Genomic DNA, 16,823 nt, shown 5'->3' with positions numbered 1-16,823 from the left:
GGTCTTCCACTGTGTTCAGTTGGTGTTGGCTGCGTGAATTATGCATGGACCCTAGCAGTGGTATGGAATATTAATGCAAAACTTGTGTTTTGGCAAATGTCACTGTAGTGGTTTGCTGAATTTGTAAGGCCAGTGTGTAAAAGCAGGTTCTGTAAACTACACTTCCTGTGCCAGTAAACATAAGTCAACCTCTTAACTTAAACGTATATAGCCTTCACAGGTACTTAACTCCTTTAGTTCAGCAAAAGAATTTTGCAGGGAGGAAATAGTAGGAGCTCGCTTAACTGTACTGAAGAATATGGATTTAGGGTGAGAGAATATGGCAAGGATTTTGATGTATGACAGAGAAGAACAGGCCATATAAAGCGTGTGGTATTTCTCTTGGAGAATCTGGACTTTAGTTCTGTTTGTTACAACTTCAGAAACTACAGTTTAATCCTGTTAATGTGTAAAAAATTTTATCTTATGGAATTCAAGTAATGAAGGCCTTACTGGGTAAGATTACATTTATTTTTGCTATTAGGGTTAACTAATGTAATTGGACTTAAAAATCATTTGTTTTGTATTTTGTGCTTTTACTTACTTTTTTCTTCTTTTTTTTCCCCCTCTTCTCTTCCTTGTTATTTCGCCTGTGAAATCATCTCGTCAGGGATGCGCGTAAGTTCACTTATCAGTTCGTAGCAAGAAATGGGGAAACTCCAAGCTGTAAGCAGTGTTCTTAGCTGTCTTGTATCTCCACAGTGTTGTTGAATTCAAGATGGAAGAAAGCATGAAAAAGGCTGCAGAGGTTTTGAACAAACATAGCCTTGGTGGAAGACCATTGAAAGTGAAAGAAGTAAGAAAGACTTGTATCTGCTCTTTCAGTATCTTGCATTTTAAAGTGAAGGGATTGTTCTTACTCAAGTTTCATGGCTGACTAATTTGCAGATAAGAATACTTAAAGTAGGGTTCATCAAATAGAATTAGAAAACAGACCAACTTTTTTTTATTGTTTTTGCCATTGGCATATGTTCCTGAATGAGGTTGAACATGATTATCAAGAATAAACTTGATTTAAGGAATAGGGGCTGATGATAGTAATGCATAACTAGAAGAGAAAAAGCAAGATCTTGACTTTAACTGAAGGTATACTTTCTTATTTAATGATTTGGAAAAGAAACCTGTGTAAGTACTGTTTGTTCTTTATTGACTGCTTTCTGTTTTAATTATGCATCATAACGCATGTATGCTACAAACAACTACACAGAGAAGCTTTGTCTCTGAAACATTTTGAAGATTTATTTCCATTTTGTTTTTTAGAATGACATGCTTAACTATATCATGCATTAATATTTATTTATTGACAAATTTAAAACTTGCTTGCAGTAGCTTAGATCCTGTAGCTGTGTTGAAGGTCTTTTTAAATGGTCAGCAGTATTAGCATTGACTCATGGCCATATGGTATATGAGCTATATTCTTAGCTAAGAAAACTGCATGCTTTCTAAATACTGGGAGAAGATGTGTCTGCATATGCATAAGATGGGGTATATGTGTGCAGGAGGTCTGTCCTTAGCAAGTGCTTCTTCGTGCAGTTTGAGGAGCAGTTGAAACGAAGGATGGATACAGTAAGTGACAGCACTTCCCATATCTGGCAGCATTGATTGCAAGCAGGATAATGATTTCCTGGGGCAGCAGCCTGCTTCTGGCTGCAAGCACTCCTTGAACTATTGGCTTCTCCCTGTCCTTGAAGGAAGAGGTGATACTGAAGATTAGAAAGTAGTAGTTTTGTCTGGAATTCATCAGGTACTGACCTTTCCAAGGGGCCTTTGGAAAGAAAGGCTTCTTCAAAAGGGGTCATGACATGAATGTCTTTCTGTTAATGATAAACCATTAATACAGGAAGTCAGGTTGCCCCTTCCCCCCCTTTTTGTTATCAGTCCTTGAAAAGAGGTAGTTCTAGTTTGCTAAACTCTTCCTTAAACTGTTGTTAAACTTGAACATTCCTGTTTATATGGAATGAACAGGACACAAATGACTCTTGAAATTGCCTTAGGAGCATTTTACTGGTTTGAGGGATTTTTAGCAACATTTAACCCAGGCATGTGCCACGGTCTGGCTGTATAGAATGAATTGAGTTATTGTGGATGACCGTTAACATAAGTTCTGCTGACTGCCATGTTTGCTAGCTCCCTACTGAAGAACATGAAATTAGGTGACAAAAGTTATGAGGCAGCATAAAGGTCTCTCCCTGAACATAAGGCTTTAGTTTTGTAACTGCTGCTTTAGGCTTTGTTGGAACCAATCTGATTTTAAGCCACACCTTAATTTAACAGTGAAATAGGAAATTTACACTGAGTTTTGACTTGTATTCACTCTGTGTTGTTTGCTGTTTTGATACCACTGATATTTTTCTGAAATAACTTTGTGAAAGCTATCCTTTCTCCTGTTTTCAAAATGTACTTTTGCTTATTCTTGAAATTCAGTTCAAGATTAAATTCACTTAAATAGGGAGGATTTTTAATGGATCTTTGTATTGCAAGCTAAATCTATGTGTGGCTTCGCTTTCCTTAGCAGACTTGTGATGCTGCCATGTTTGGCTCACTGAATACTTAGTTAGAAATTTTGCATTGTAACATAGATTTACCTTGTATTGTGTGGGTACTTTTCACTTTCTGTCTGAAACAAAGTGGCAATCTTTTTTTCTGCCTTGAAGTCTTTGTTCTTTATGTTCTCTAGTGTGTACTAAAATCATGAGATTCAGCACAAATAGGGGCATATCTTAGCATGATTTTAGTTTAAAAGCTGTATTTAAAGGGAGGGGGGAGGGAAGGGAAGGGGAGGTTGCCCAAATGTCTCTTACTGACATTGCATGCACTTTAAGATAAATGAGTTATAGCATTGTTTTGAAGATTCCAAAAGGCAACTGGCATTTATCTTTCAATACCTTGCCGTTGCCATTCTGAATTTATAGGAACAAATGTGAACAAACTATGAAGTTTATCTTCAGTGTTGAATAATAGATAAAACATTCTTGGAGTCAGTGAATTAATCAAAAGGAGTAGCTTGCAAACTTGAAGGTTACCAGTACACCGATTTAAGAATGTTTTGACAGGTGGCTATGATGTGTGAAATAGTTGGCAGCATATCCATGGGGAGTAGATAGCCCTGAAGACAGAGAAACTCCTTCTTTTGTCCGTTTTAGTCGTGCCATTGAGTCCCCATGTATTTATGGGAATATAGAGGAACTAAATATGTTTGTTTCTGTTTTTTGTAGGATCCTGATGGTGAGCATGCGAGGAGAGCAATGCAGAAGGTCATGGCAGCAGCTGGTGGAATGGGTATTGGTCCAGGCCCAGGTGGCCCTGGAATGATCAATATCCCACCTAGTATACTGAACAATCCCAACATACCCAACGAGATCATTCATGCCTTACAGGCAGGGAGATTAGGAAGCACTGTATTTGTTGCAAATGTAAGTAGTATGTGATCTGAGAACAGATCTGGGCCTTAACTGAATTAAATTTAGTGGATTAGGGGAGAAGTCAAGAATCATCTCTGTTGCAGTAAAACTGAGTAGTAGTTTATTCTGTGACTAGTTCTGCTCTCTTCTGAGTGGAAACAAACTTCCACTTCATATGAAAAATAAGTGAGATGTTTTTCCCATGGTAGCAATACCTTTGTCACAGAAATAGTGTAGAAACAAGACAAGAAGCAGACAATTTGTTCTTCCCTGAGTCTTTAGACCTAACTGTACATGTGACATTATCAAATACTAAAATTAAACTTGATCAGTGAAGGAAAAGCTGTCTGAAGGTAGAAGAGAAAAAATTGACTAGAGCATAAGGTCATTGACCAAGCTGCACAGGAAACTGGGAAACATGAAGATAGGCTGAGGAACCTGGGTTTGTTCAGCATAAAAAGAAAGCATTGAAAGGAGAGACTTTAATACCAGTCAAAAGATAGAGCCAGTCTCTTCTCAGAGGTGCACAGCAATAGGATGGAGGGCATCAGACAAAAATTGGAACATGGAAAATTCCTGTTAGATACAGTTAAATAAAAGTCCTAGTCTCTTTACCATGAGGCTCATCAAATAATGGACAGTTTCTGAGAGAGGGTATAGAATCGCTATCCTTGAAGGTATTCAGGAATTGACTGGACATGGCCATGGGCCACCTGACCTACTTAGGCCACTTTCGAGCTTGAGTAGGGAGTTGGACTAGATGATCTCCAGAGGTCCTTTCCAACCTAAATTATTTTGTAGTTCTCTGTGCAACTGATGTTACAAAATGATGACATATCCTATCTGTTTTGATGTTTGATAATGTGTATTTTTGATCCGATGTTCTCGGTTTTGTTCAAGTTTTGTGGTATTCTCTGTTACTTAAATTTTATCCTGCCTCTGTTGGCATTTGATTGTTCTCAAGACTGCTGATACTAGGAAAGTAAACTTAAGAATATTTTCTTTTTTTTCTTTTCTTTTTTGATGGAAAACTTTATTCATACTTCTGGTATCACTTGTCTTCCAGTTGGATTACAAAGTTGGTTGGAAGAAACTGAAAGAAGTATTCAGCATGGCTGGTGTTGTGGTTCGGGCAGACATACTAGAAGATAAAGATGGCAAAAGTCGTGGAATTGGCACTGTCACTTTTGAGCAAGCTATAGAGGCTGTTCAGGCTATATGTATCCTTGAAGAATAATAATGGTAAACAGTAGGCAAACTTACTAGTATTTCCTATACCAGCTTTCATGAATTAGTAGGTAACTGTCAGTAAATAAAGGAGGATGAAAGTATGATTTTTGCTGTATTACAACTGAGAGAATTGCCACACTGTGGGAAATGAAGACATTGCAGTGGATTGAGAATGTAAGGAAAATTGAAAAAGAGAAAAAAGCCCAGCTTAAAATAGTGGGTTTTCTTTTCTCAGATGACTAAGTGGATTCCCTTTCCCATATGGGGCAATGCATTTCCAGCTCAAATGTGAAATTTCAGTCTCTATTGTAGCTAGTACTTAAATGCAGTTTATAAGAAAAGATTTGCTTTAAATTTCTGTAATGGAGATGAAGAGGGAGTGCAGTAGATCCATCTGCAGTGTAGAAAAGCTTGACCTCGTGTGTTCCCCTGACTAGTGTATCTTTACATGGTGGAAGTTCTGGTTTGGTATGTATAGCAGTCTTCTAAAAACACCTATGTACAGATGGCTTACTGTGTGCATGGTCTCTCAACTGAGACTGCAGTGTGGAAAGGAGAAAAATAACCTCCTCTCCCCCCAAAAAAGTGTTTTTGGCTGCTTGAGTATTGATTTCTTTTTCCTTATGAACCTAAGAAGTTGAGACTGCTGGTTACATATTTTCAGTTCAGCTCTTGACATATGAGAGAGTTGACTAAATTCTGAAGTAAGCCACTTCAGTGAATCATGTGATATTTGTATATTCATTGATTTGGGAATGTTGGACTTAAGCATCTTATTTTCATGTTCAAAATATCTAAACATATTGATGAAACACTTAAGCATCTAGACTGGTTTGGAGACATGCAGGCTCATTTCATATGATGTCTTAATGACTTTAACCTTGGCCAGAGAGTATTTTTGTGACTGATGTTTTAAATTAAAGACATTCTTTAAATACTCAGTAATTGGATTTGGAAGCCTTTTAATTTTTGAGAAGGCAGAAGGCTTGTAGATAACCTGTGAGTGGCAGTGTAAGAAGCAAGCTGGAGGGATGTGGTTCTGTGACTGGGTTTTTGTGCTCTGCATCAGAAGCACTTAGACGTTTGAGACTTTGGGTGGTTCCAGCACTTGAAAGATAATCTTTAACGAAATAATAGCAATGTTCAATGGCCAGCTGCTGTTTGACAGACCAATGCATGTAAAAATGGTAAGTACATTCAAATTCTTATTGCTCTTCGGACTGATAATGTACTCCTGGTTTTGGATGGTGTATGACTTTAAGGTTGTGTCTTATAGTGTTCTGGGTAAGCAGAAGAAGTAAGTAGTTAGGAGAAAGGAGCTGGTATGTAGCCAGGTATTTTGCATCTCAGTTTTAGCTTACGGGTTGAAATATGAAAGTAAATGTGAATTCTACATAAAGATTGGCCTAATTCCTAGTGATATAAACCCGCACAGTCCAAAACAACCTACAGAATATTATTTCTGATTTTTTTGCTAGAAAAAAATCACAGATACAGTAAAGATAGGAATGCAAGGCTAAAGCAATTTTGTTTGAAGTTTGTATGAGATTCTAGCCTACCTTCTGCCTAGAAGAGCAAGAAATGCTTTGGTTTTTTTGTTTTGTTTGTTTGTTTAATGTATTTAATTATATCTAGGATGAACGAGCTTTTCCAAAGGGAGACTTCTTTCCTCCAGAGCGACCTCAACAACTTCCTCGTAAGTCTCTTCTGTGTGACTGAGGCCCTTAAGGTTTTAGTTTGCTGTGCAGCAACTTGAATGTTTACAGCACAAGACGTTATCTGAAAGTATTTTGCTCTCAGCACTGCATTTAGAGAAGCTTCCTTTATATTTACATGTATTACTGAATATTATGCAGATTACATGTATTACTGAATTGGAGTCTGCTGGCAAACAAAGCTGAGTTGCTAATAGTGCCCCTTAGGAACGGGAAAACTGGGCTTAAGAGGTAGTGCTCTTGTAGCCCAGGATCCTTAGGAGGAAGAGATGAATAAATAGAACCCACCTAAAAAGTTAAGCGCTTTTTTAAACTTGAGGCCATCTACTTTTTTAGAACCTGGTCCCCATAAAATTCTAGCTCAGCCTTTTGAAAACTAGAATCCAAATTGTCAGAATAATATCAAAAGAGGAAATAGTAATGCAGAGTTTCTCCTTGCCTTTTTTGGATCCTTCTTTTTCGCCTCATAGCTGGGTTGTGTTAAAACAGTGTTGCATTCATGTTCTTAAACTTCCAAGTTTCTCAGTTGTAATCCAAAAGCCATGATGGCCCTCTTTTTTTTAAGAAAAAAAGTGAGTGATAAGTTGTGTTGTTGTAAAACAAGATTCAAAACTTCCCAAGTTCATTTTTTTAAGAAATAAAGGAAGAAGTCCTAGTCTCATTGGTAAACAATTCTTTTAAGATGTTTGTAAGTACAAGCAGAGTTTTCTTCCTGATAAGTATGAGGGAAATAGGAGTGGTGTTTCTTTTGTTCTTTCTTTGGACTTGGGAACCCTTAAGTCATTTGGGTAGAGGTAGATACAAAATCAATCCCAAAAAAATTTGGGAATGATATACTTCCTTTGCTCAGGGGAGAGGCTGGCTGTGTGCTCTGGATTATATAGGTGGCTATCTAATGATAGATGGATCTTTGATTATTTAAATTCTTACCTACAAGGGAAGATGTTTGGTCAAGGTGGAAATAAGCTTTTTATCAATCAAGGATAATATTCTGCAAAGTTTGGAAGTCTTTTATGCTAAATTGCCCACTCAGTTCTCCTTAGCTTGAGGAGTTGCATCACAAAATAAAATGAGGAAAGCAGTGTTCTAGCCGGATATTTTTTCAGGAGTCAGCTCAAAAACACACACGCGCACACACACACGTGCACACAAAAGCGAGTTTTCTCAATAGCCATATAGAGAGTGGAAGATGAAAAGGAATATTTGAGATAGTTTTCTAGTCTACTTCAAGACACATTACTCTGGTTTTAGTATATGCTTTCATGCTACAAGTACAGACCTAGAGGTGGGAACACAGCAAGCTTTTTAGAGAATGGAAATCAATTACTTAAGAATAAAACTTGCTGTTTTGACAAACTATGGAAACAAGGCTTTTTTGATATCTGAATATTTTCTTCAGATGGTCTTGGTGGTATTGGCATGGGATTAGGACCTGGAGGTCAACCTATTGATGCAAATCATTTAAACAAAGGCATGGGAATGGGCAACATGGGACCTGGAGGTAAGAAGATTACTCCTATGCTTTGTTTCATGAGAGCTTTAAGCTATATAGAAGGTAGATAGCTGTGTTTTGCCAAAACAAAAAGTTGAAGTGTATTAGGAGTGTTAAAGGCAATTGGGTTTTTGTTGAGCTAAATATTGAGCTTGGTAAGGGAAACTTGAACTAAACAGATTGCTCCATTTTTTTCACCATGGTCAAGGCAGCTCTCACTTCCTGACTCTTGAGCATGAGCAGCAAACACTGCAAATATACAATAAAATTTTAAAACCATCTGTCATCCTTAATATTTGTCAGTGGGCTTGCAAATCTGTGTTTAGGATATATTTAAATAGCAAAAATTTTAAAGAGCCACCAAAAATGTAGCACACATTCAGCTTTCAGTTTGTGAATGCCTGTGGGTTTTTCCCTTTGCTGCTTTTACCCCCTAAGAAGGAACTTTGTGCTCTATTCAGAGCTGTCCTGTGTAAACTCTTCAGTCCAAACAGTGGACATGCTATATGGTCTCTTTGTACAGCCAGTCTAATGGCTGAATTTTTGTAGAATTATATCTGCTATATAAAGCTCTCTCTTTTATTTTGAGGAATGGGAATGGAAGGCATGGGCTTTGGAATGAATAAAATGGGAGGTAAGCTGTGTGTGTTTTTTGTTATTGTTTTGATGTATATAGCTTGGACTGCCTGAAAGTCATGTAAACTTAAAATTTTCACCAAATTAGTAATTTTCACCAATTTAGTAATGACTCCTTTTGAGTATTAAAACTGCTGTGATGTGGCATATACAAGTGTATGGAGAAGTGTTAAATTTTCAGAGAAAGCATGACCAGTGCTTTAGTCATTTGACTTGTTAAAATTGCCATTGGTTTAGGAGATAAAACAGTCTGGTCAGAATTTGGTCACGTCTTGTGAATGTGTGTTAAAGTTATCTTGGTGCCTGTGGAAATGTTTTTCAACTTAGCATTTACACTTCACGAGATAAGCTGTTTCCACAAAACATCACTAAAGTATTGCTGTCGAATATTTCATTTCAGGAATGGAAGGTCCTTTTGGTGGCATGGAAAACATTGGTCGCTTTCCAGCTGGAATGAACATGGGCAGAATGAGCGGTAGGTATTTGATTTTTTTATCAGATTCCACGTAATCTCTGAAAGTTTAGTACTGAGGAAACTCTCTAGGTTGGCCCGTTTCCTTTCCCCAACTTTTATTGGAAGAACTCTGGGCTTACAGATGACACAGTATTCGCAAATTCCTCGTGGCCTCTAAATCATAGAAAGAGTAATGTATTGGGACTGTCTTGAAGGCTGTTTTAGAATGAGATAAACTACACTATGTCTGTATTCAACAGAAAAAAAAACTTAAGAGCAAAGTGACTGCCTCAAATGTGGATGTCTGTGTATTGAGATGAGTCCCATTTCTTGTCTCAAGAGGCATGATAAAACTTTGCCTTACTGCTGCATTAGGCCTAATTTTTTCAAGGTTAAAGATACCCTGAAGAACATATTAAACTTAATTTTTACAGAGATGGATCGTGCAATGGGTGGAGGATTTGAGAGAGAATTTGGAAGAAATGAAATGGGAATGTCCCGTAGTTTTGGAGAAACCTTGGAGAGAGGAATAGGTAAGTACGCTATGATAAGGAATTCTAGTATGTGTCCTAGCTGAACTATACATAAAAAATCATGCATACTCTGTTCTAATCTAACAGACTAAATTTTTTAAAGAGCTTCTGTAGTACTTTTTGATCAAACTCCTATGAACTATATATAAGACAGCTATATAACCAGTAGTGATTTGTAATGTGCTGTGTAACGGGAGCCTGATAGGAAAAGGGAATCTTTCTGGCTGTGTAGTAAACTGCCTTGTGTCCTGAAATTTCATACTAAACTTCCATATTTGTGCATGGCAAAGAGGAAAATTGACTGATGCGTTCCCAAGCCTGTAACATAGTTTGCAGCCAAGACAGCTGGGAGGGGAAATGGGTATAACCTTAATTTCTTTGCCTTCCTCCCAGACATTGCAGGAACCTGGTGTAGCCTCATGCATCAAATCACTGAAGAGAACACCATTACTATGCAGCTTCAGGAATTCATGTAGTACTAAACTTTGTGCTCTTAATGTGGATCTTTCCTTCTGAAACTCAGTGGGAAAGGAAGACTATCAGCATAGCAAATAATGTAGTACAAAATAGTACTTGAACTGAGCAAGTAGAGCAGTGCTTTTCTGTGGCTGTAGTAGCTTGGAGATGGCAAAAAGTATTATACTTCATGGAAAGCTTCAGAACTTGAACATTTTAATGTCTTCCATGAGCATCTGTTCCTCATGTGTACAGTTTGATTCTGCCAGTTGCTAGTATGTTAACCTCTCCTTAGATTGTTCTGCTATTGCTGTGCTTTATTGATCTAACTTAAATTCATTCTTAAAGCAAAATGTGCTACGTTGTTGCTGGCAGAACTCAGAGGTCTGGTTTTGTAAAACTGGATCTCAGCTGCAAGGGGAGAGGAATCTTACTTTAGTCATTCAAAAGGACAAAATCCTTTAGAAGTGAGGTTGCAAAGCAATACAGCCTGACTTTAAAAACTTCCAGAACTTAAAGCAGCAATGCACTGATTGTAACACGTTGCATTATCGTTTCTTGATATAGCGTAGTACAGTCAAAAATAACTTTCTGGGAGATAATCTTTAAATAGGTAAGCCATGTTATTGCACTCATTAAAACACTTCTGGAAAAAAAGGAGGAGCACTAGAAAAATAAGAGAACTATTTTTAGATTATGCTTCACTGACAGCTGCCCATTTTTGAAGTGCTACTGTTGAGAAGGTGGGATATTGTCAACAAAATCCTACTTCTTCCCACTGTGTAATGTCTAGCTTCCTAGCAAGCTACCTGCTGACTCTGGAAATACTGGACTACAGTAATCAGTCACTTAAAACTGTAGAATTTCTGAAACAAAACTGAATGCAAATGTCCCAAAGTAGGCAGGCCTTTACTCTTCAACTTACAGAAGGAATTTTATTTGGTTTATAACTGAATCGCAGCACTTAAATAACCCAAATTTGGCTCTGCCTGCTTGCATGGGATTTCTGAGAGGCTCTAAAGTAAACATACAACGTTACTAGCTTTCCACTGAACAAACAGTAAATGTTTGTTGCTGTCCTTTCTTAAAAAGAAGCTTGCTCAAATACAGGTGTCATATAACCTGAAACCGTTCTGCCTTACAAGATATTCCTGAAGCTCAAAAAACAGGAGCAAGATGAGTGCTGTTCTTAAACGTGGTTGCTTCAGTCTTCTTAAGGCATAGGTTCATCTTATAGTTGTATTTAATGAAGAATAACAAGATAGTTTTTAAACTGTTTAAGCACACAGGTATTTTAAGACTTTCCCTCAAACTGTAATCAAGCTTAGGGTTTTACTACAAAGCTGCAGTGCTAAACTTGATTTGATAAATAAGCTATGATCCTTTGTACAACAGCAAATTGGCCTAAACTACAGGGAAGCGATCCTTTTCGTGTAGAAAGCAGAATATTCTGTAGCAGAGTTGGAAGAACTTAGTCAAGATTTTGTGGCATAAATCTTGAAACAGTGTTCCTACTTACATTTTGTGGCACGGGCAACCTTCTTATGCTTCTTGCTACATTAAAAGGCCAAGCATGCTTTGTGAATTTGTAATGGTCATACTATTCTTGTATGGATTTTTTTTTTTTACCCTCCATTTTTAAGAGCTGTGGATAGAGATAACTCTTAGGTTTGGGGAGGCTTTTCCTGTAACTCTTGTAACTTCTTGTAGCTCACTCTTGTAATTCCTTGGCAGAAGGAATTTTTGAGCTACATAGCAAGGATGATGCAATTTCATTCCTCTTCCCAGCAATCAATGCTTGAAGTGTAATTTTATCTATTAATTGATTATCCTTGCTGCGTTATCCCTGGTGTACTTCAGTGGACAAATACTACCTAAAGTTTAATGTAACATACCACCTTTGCCTCCCTGATTTTGTCTGAGGTCTGCATACGCCTTCAGAATCTTTTCACTTGTCTTTTGAAATCTTCATGTATACGGAAGTTAAACATCTTGGAGAAGGGATGAACTTTTTCCTTCTGAACTGTAGTATGTGTATGAGATTACTACTCCCCGTGCCATGATAGTCTGTGTAAATACCACCACCACACTTATGGCCTGAAATACAGCTTTGCTTCACATTCTGCAGCAACAGAACACACAGCATGCAGTCACTTTTCTGTTAATAGTACAGCTTAAAGCATTTGGGGAATGCAAATATATATATCAGCTTGGTTTTGTCCATGTTACATTACTGATAATCCATGTGTTGTATTCCAGGTGGTGGAAATGCCAGCATTCCTGGGATTGAGAGGATGGCACCTGGCATTGATCGTATGGGCTCGGGAATAGAAAGAATACCTTCCGGGATGGGGCACGGGATGGAGAGAGTAGGGTCAGAAATAGACAGGATGGGTCTTGTTTTGGATCGCATGAGTTCCAATGTGGACCGAATGGGTTCAGGAATTGATCGAATGGCCCCTCTGGGCATAGATCACATTGCTCCTAACATTGAGAGGATGGGCCCAGCTATTGAGAGAATGGGTTCTGGCATAGAAAGAATGGGTTCTGGAATAGGCTTTGGTATTGAGAGAATGGGTGCTGCCATTGATCGTGTCGGTACCACTATGGACAGAATGGGATCAGGTGTAGAACGTATGGGTTCTGGCATGGATAGAATGGGTATAGGTATGGAGCGTATGGTCCCTGCTGGAATGGGAACTGGAATGGGTCAGGTCATAGAGAGAATGCCAGCTGGTTTGGATCGCATAGGTGCCACTCCTATGGAAAGAATAGGAATAGATCGCATGGGTGCTGCTAGCATGGAGAGAATGGGCTTGGAGCGCATTGGAGCCACTAATATGGAAAGAATGGGTCCTGCTATGGGACAGGGCATGGGAGCAGGCATAGATCGAATGGGACTTGCAATGGGAAGCAATTTTGAAAGAACAATGGATATGGAACGTGGAAACTTTGCAGGCAATTTTGCAGGCTCCCTTGGAGGAACTGGAGGACCTGCAGCTGGGGTGGCCAGAAAAGCCTGTCAGATATTTGTGAGAAATGTGAGTAGCCTTCTTCCTACCTCTCCCTCATTGATCATGAAATTAATGGTACTGAGATGTTGGCCACCTCTGTGCTTTGTTGGCTTCGGTTAGAATAATACTGGCTGCTGCCCAACGCAAAATTAGTTAGGCTCTTGGGAGCTGAAGCCAGTCTTCAACAGGAGAAAACTGTCTTCGTTTGTAAGTGATTATGCTGAACTGTGGCTGCCCCTGAATGGAAAAAACTGTTTTGGAGAGTTGTGGTACTGATAAGTCATTCAGTAAATCCTCAGTAATGGTCTATTCTTCTTTTTCACAGCTGCCTTTTGATTTTACATGGAAAATGTTGAAAGATAAATTTAATGAATGTGGTAAGTTATTTTGTCTTGGCAGTCTTTACCAATTACTGTAAGAGCTGGTATGACTTAAAGTAACTTTTGGCACTGTACGTCCCTGACAGTAGTATCTTAGTTGAGATTTTACTCAAACTTGGGGAAATACTGGCTGTTAACTTTCACTAGTATTTGCAGTGTTTTTATCTCCACTAGGCCAGCTAGAGTTCTGCAGTGGTGAAAAGGAATATTGTGACTGGCTAGTTGATAACCTAGTCAACACATGCTCTTTCTCAGCTCAGTGCTTTGTTCTCTTCTCCATCTCAGAATTAGGAGAGCTTGATTTTTACCCTGTGGATAGCCTCTTTGCAGTTGCAGAAAGAGATGAGAAATAGAGATACTGAAGTAAGCCCAGGACATTGGATCAGGCTCTTTCAGTAAGAGCCAAACGTTGAGAACTGCTGAGATACATCATGGAGTCAGGTGGCTGAAAGGATTTATGAATGTAGCTTGATAATAGATAAGTTTAGTGTGCTCAGCTTGTGAGATGTTTGATGTTAGCTTTAGTAAAGCTAACCCCATACAGACATCCTGCTCACTACAACAGTGACAAATTTCCAGTGTTGCACTGTGGAATAAACATACTTCTAGAGGACTGAGAAGCATCATATGGTAATTTTTTATGCCATTTCCTTAAAAAGCGTAATGGTTCTCAGACTTCATGGGCATGTCTTTCCTTTCTGGTCTCCTGCTTGCTATGGTACCAAGAGAGGAGCAAAACAGAAAAGCAAGACTTAAAATACTTGTTTTCCCTGGACTGTAGAGTTAGTTGGATAAAGTTCTGACTTGTTGAAATTTTGGGAGATTTTTTTCATGGCAATAGTCACTGCCCAAGCCTTCATCCTTGATACCTGGTGCTGCTTGCCTCATGGCAAAATCAAGTTCCAGCCTCATTAGCTACAATGTTAACTAAGTGTTGGCAAGCTGGACGGGGGCTGTTAGATTGCACTTTGCTCCCTTCAGCTACTTTTGATGCAGGTATTTGAGTTCAAGAGAACCAGTTTGAATTAATTCATCTTTTAAACTGAGTATGCTCCTTTAAAAGAGTGACTTGGTAAAGTTGTCTTGCAGCTTAAAGTTTCAAAGTAATGGCAGTTTTTAAACTTCCACTTCCCTTGCCTGTAAGGTAGAGAATGTCAGAGTTGATACAGAGTTCTGTGGTAAAGTTAAACAAGAAATTTTTTTTTCTTTTTTTTCTTTTAGGTCATGTGCTGTATGCTGATATCAAGATGGAGAATGGGAAGTCTAAAGGATGTGGTGTGGTTAGATTTGAGTCCCCAGAAGTAGCTGAGCGAGCCTGCCGTATGATGAATGGGATACAGCTTCGTGGGAGGGAGATTGATGTGCGAATTGATAGAAATGCTTAAGTAGTTGCCTTTTTAAGACTTATACCAGATTTTTGTTGAATTTGTATTTTTCTTGTTAACCATTTTAATTTGACTGGATGTAAAGGTGTTAAAACAATTCAGTTGCTTTCTGGAGTAATTTTAATTACTTTTTTAACAAATGGATTTCCATTTTACTGTTTTTGCATTGAAACTGCAATGTGCACAATCTTTTTTTGTAGTTGTGGCATCTTGTTGACATTACAGATGTAAACAGTATGACTTTGATAATAAATGCAAGTTAAAGCTTTCAGTCATTGCATCTGTTACTGGCAGCACATCTTATGCTTGCAAAAATACCTGTAATCTGAGCTCAGTAACTAGAACTTGTATTTCCTGTGAAGTGTCAAGAAGGAATGTTCGTCTCGGTTGTCAGTTTATGACGGTATGAATCAGTCTTTAAAATGATAACTTGCATATTAGCAGTAGTATTTGAATGTCTTCAGGGTATGAGGGACTTCTCTTCCTGTATTAAGATGTAGTAGATTAGCATTATTCTAGCAAAAGAACTGGAGTTGGTCACTTAAATTTTTCTCCAGTGGCAAGGCTGGTTGTTAGAAAAAAAAAAAAAGACAAAAAAAAATCCTGCTTGTCAGTTGCCTCAGAGCCATTCTGAAGGCCTGAACTGAAAACAGATTAAAAACACACGTTCTTTCTAATGTGGACCATTTCAGCAGAGGCAATGCACACTGTTTTGTCAGTTCCAGTGAGGGGCAAAGTACAGTCTGTAAGTGGGAAACAGCTGCTGCAGGTGAAGAGAAAAGATGGGATTTTATACCTGCAACAAGTACAGTTTTAATGTCCAGCTACAGAAATTAAAATTGATTGGAGGGGGGAGTTCTCTTGGTGGGAGAGCTGAAATTTTATACTAAAGACACAGTTTCTTGCCCTTTCCTCTGTTTGAGGTCTGCAAAAGTTCCAAGACTAACTTCTAGTTACAGTAACAGGAAATGAATAAAGGAAATGAATAAATGTTCTCCTTAATGGCCTTGATTCTATCTGCAGTACTCTGCTGCCTGAGAGACACAAGGACTGCTTATTAAATTCATGAACAGGCTTTGTTGCATAAAGACGTCATCCAAGCTGTATCCCAGTCAGAAAGGATAGACATTTGAAGTGTTAATCTAGTGCAATAGGCTGAAGTTTAACAAAGTTTTCTTCCGGTGAAAGGTCTCCTGGCTTGTTTCTGAGATGAGTGCTCTGTGATACCTAATGACTGAATTGTGCTGCAAAGGCTGGAGTGGTGTGGGAGGTCTTAAATGTGGAAAATTCATTGAACTAGATACTGGAACAATTTTTACAGCTACACTGTGCCGGGGAGGAAGGAAAGAAAAAGCCTGGTAACTGGCAGCTTTTGGTCTCCTTAAGAACTCTTTTCTCCACTTTGCCCCTGCAGTAAGTTTCATGAAAACTTACTGTTCAAGAATGTCTTCTCTACACTTCAGGGTTCTGAGTTACAGCTTCACCTTGCCATTCTTACTCAAGAAAAGGCAGCATAAGAGTTTCCCACCTTTTCCAACAGTGCATTCTCTCCCCAGTATATTTCCCCTTGGTTGTACTGATAGAAGTATTTGTGGGGTAAAACTGTTGAATCAAGAGACTCGTTTGTAATTCACTGAGATTTTACATTATACATCATTAATGAACAGTTTCCTCTCACACAGCTGTACTGCTGAAAGGTAAACGTAGCAGAGAAGTGTAGGAACAACAAACCAGCTTTGCTACTGCAGAAAATGTAAACGATAAACTGTATGTTGAGTAGGTAATGATCACTACACGATGAGCTGCTACAAGAAGAGGAGAAGGAATAGTGGCTGGAAAAACTTTTGAGGAGAATCTCAGGATGCTGCTGACATTCCGGAGTGGTATGCTGGAGAGAACATGTGCAGACACTTCACTTGATACTTTGTACTTTAGAGGAAAAAAAAAATACTGCATTTTACTTCATAATAAAAGAGATGTTAGTTAAACTTTTGTTCTGACTTTCATTGTAGCTAGCCTTTCTGCTGAGATGGGGACGGGCTACCTGGTGCGTGAGACGAGTTTCTCGCGGACTCTAACCTGGGGCTG

General features: G+C 38.5%; 1 protein-coding gene across 4 annotated transcripts; it reads left to right on the top strand.

Annotated features, from left to right (window-relative positions):
* The first annotated feature begins 585 nt into the window (after positions 1-585).
* On the top strand, positions 586-16,723 carry LOC134151695 (heterogeneous nuclear ribonucleoprotein M-like). Of its 4 annotated transcripts, none has more exons than XM_062596483.1 (14): positions 589-657; positions 742-835; positions 3,255-3,452; positions 4,507-4,660; positions 5,808-5,857; positions 6,306-6,366; positions 7,785-7,886; positions 8,467-8,511; positions 8,914-8,988; positions 9,402-9,500; positions 12,216-12,269; positions 12,927-12,997; positions 13,296-13,347; positions 14,572-16,723. In XM_062596483.1, exons 2-14 carry the CDS (start codon positions 758-760, stop codon positions 14,733-14,735), a joined length of 1,203 nt encoding a protein of 400 aa, XP_062452467.1. In that variant the 5' UTR covers positions 589-657; positions 742-757; the 3' UTR covers positions 14,736-16,723. The 4 variants fall into 4 exon arrangements, with proteins under 4 accessions (XP_062452463.1, XP_062452464.1, XP_062452467.1 ...); XM_062596482.1 differs by having other exon boundaries at positions 12,915-12,997; XM_062596479.1 differs by having other exon boundaries at positions 586-657; positions 12,216-12,997.
* The last annotated feature ends 100 nt before the right edge of the window (positions 16,724-16,823 follow it).

Source organism: Rhea pennata, chromosome 27 (assembly GCF_028389875.1).
Source record: "Rhea pennata isolate bPtePen1 chromosome 27, bPtePen1.pri, whole genome shotgun sequence".
NCBI classification, from domain to species: Eukaryota; Metazoa; Chordata; class Aves; order Rheiformes; family Rheidae; genus Rhea; species Rhea pennata.
Note: the sequence above shows the minus strand (reverse complement) of the source record. Positions and strands in the feature narration are given on the sequence as shown.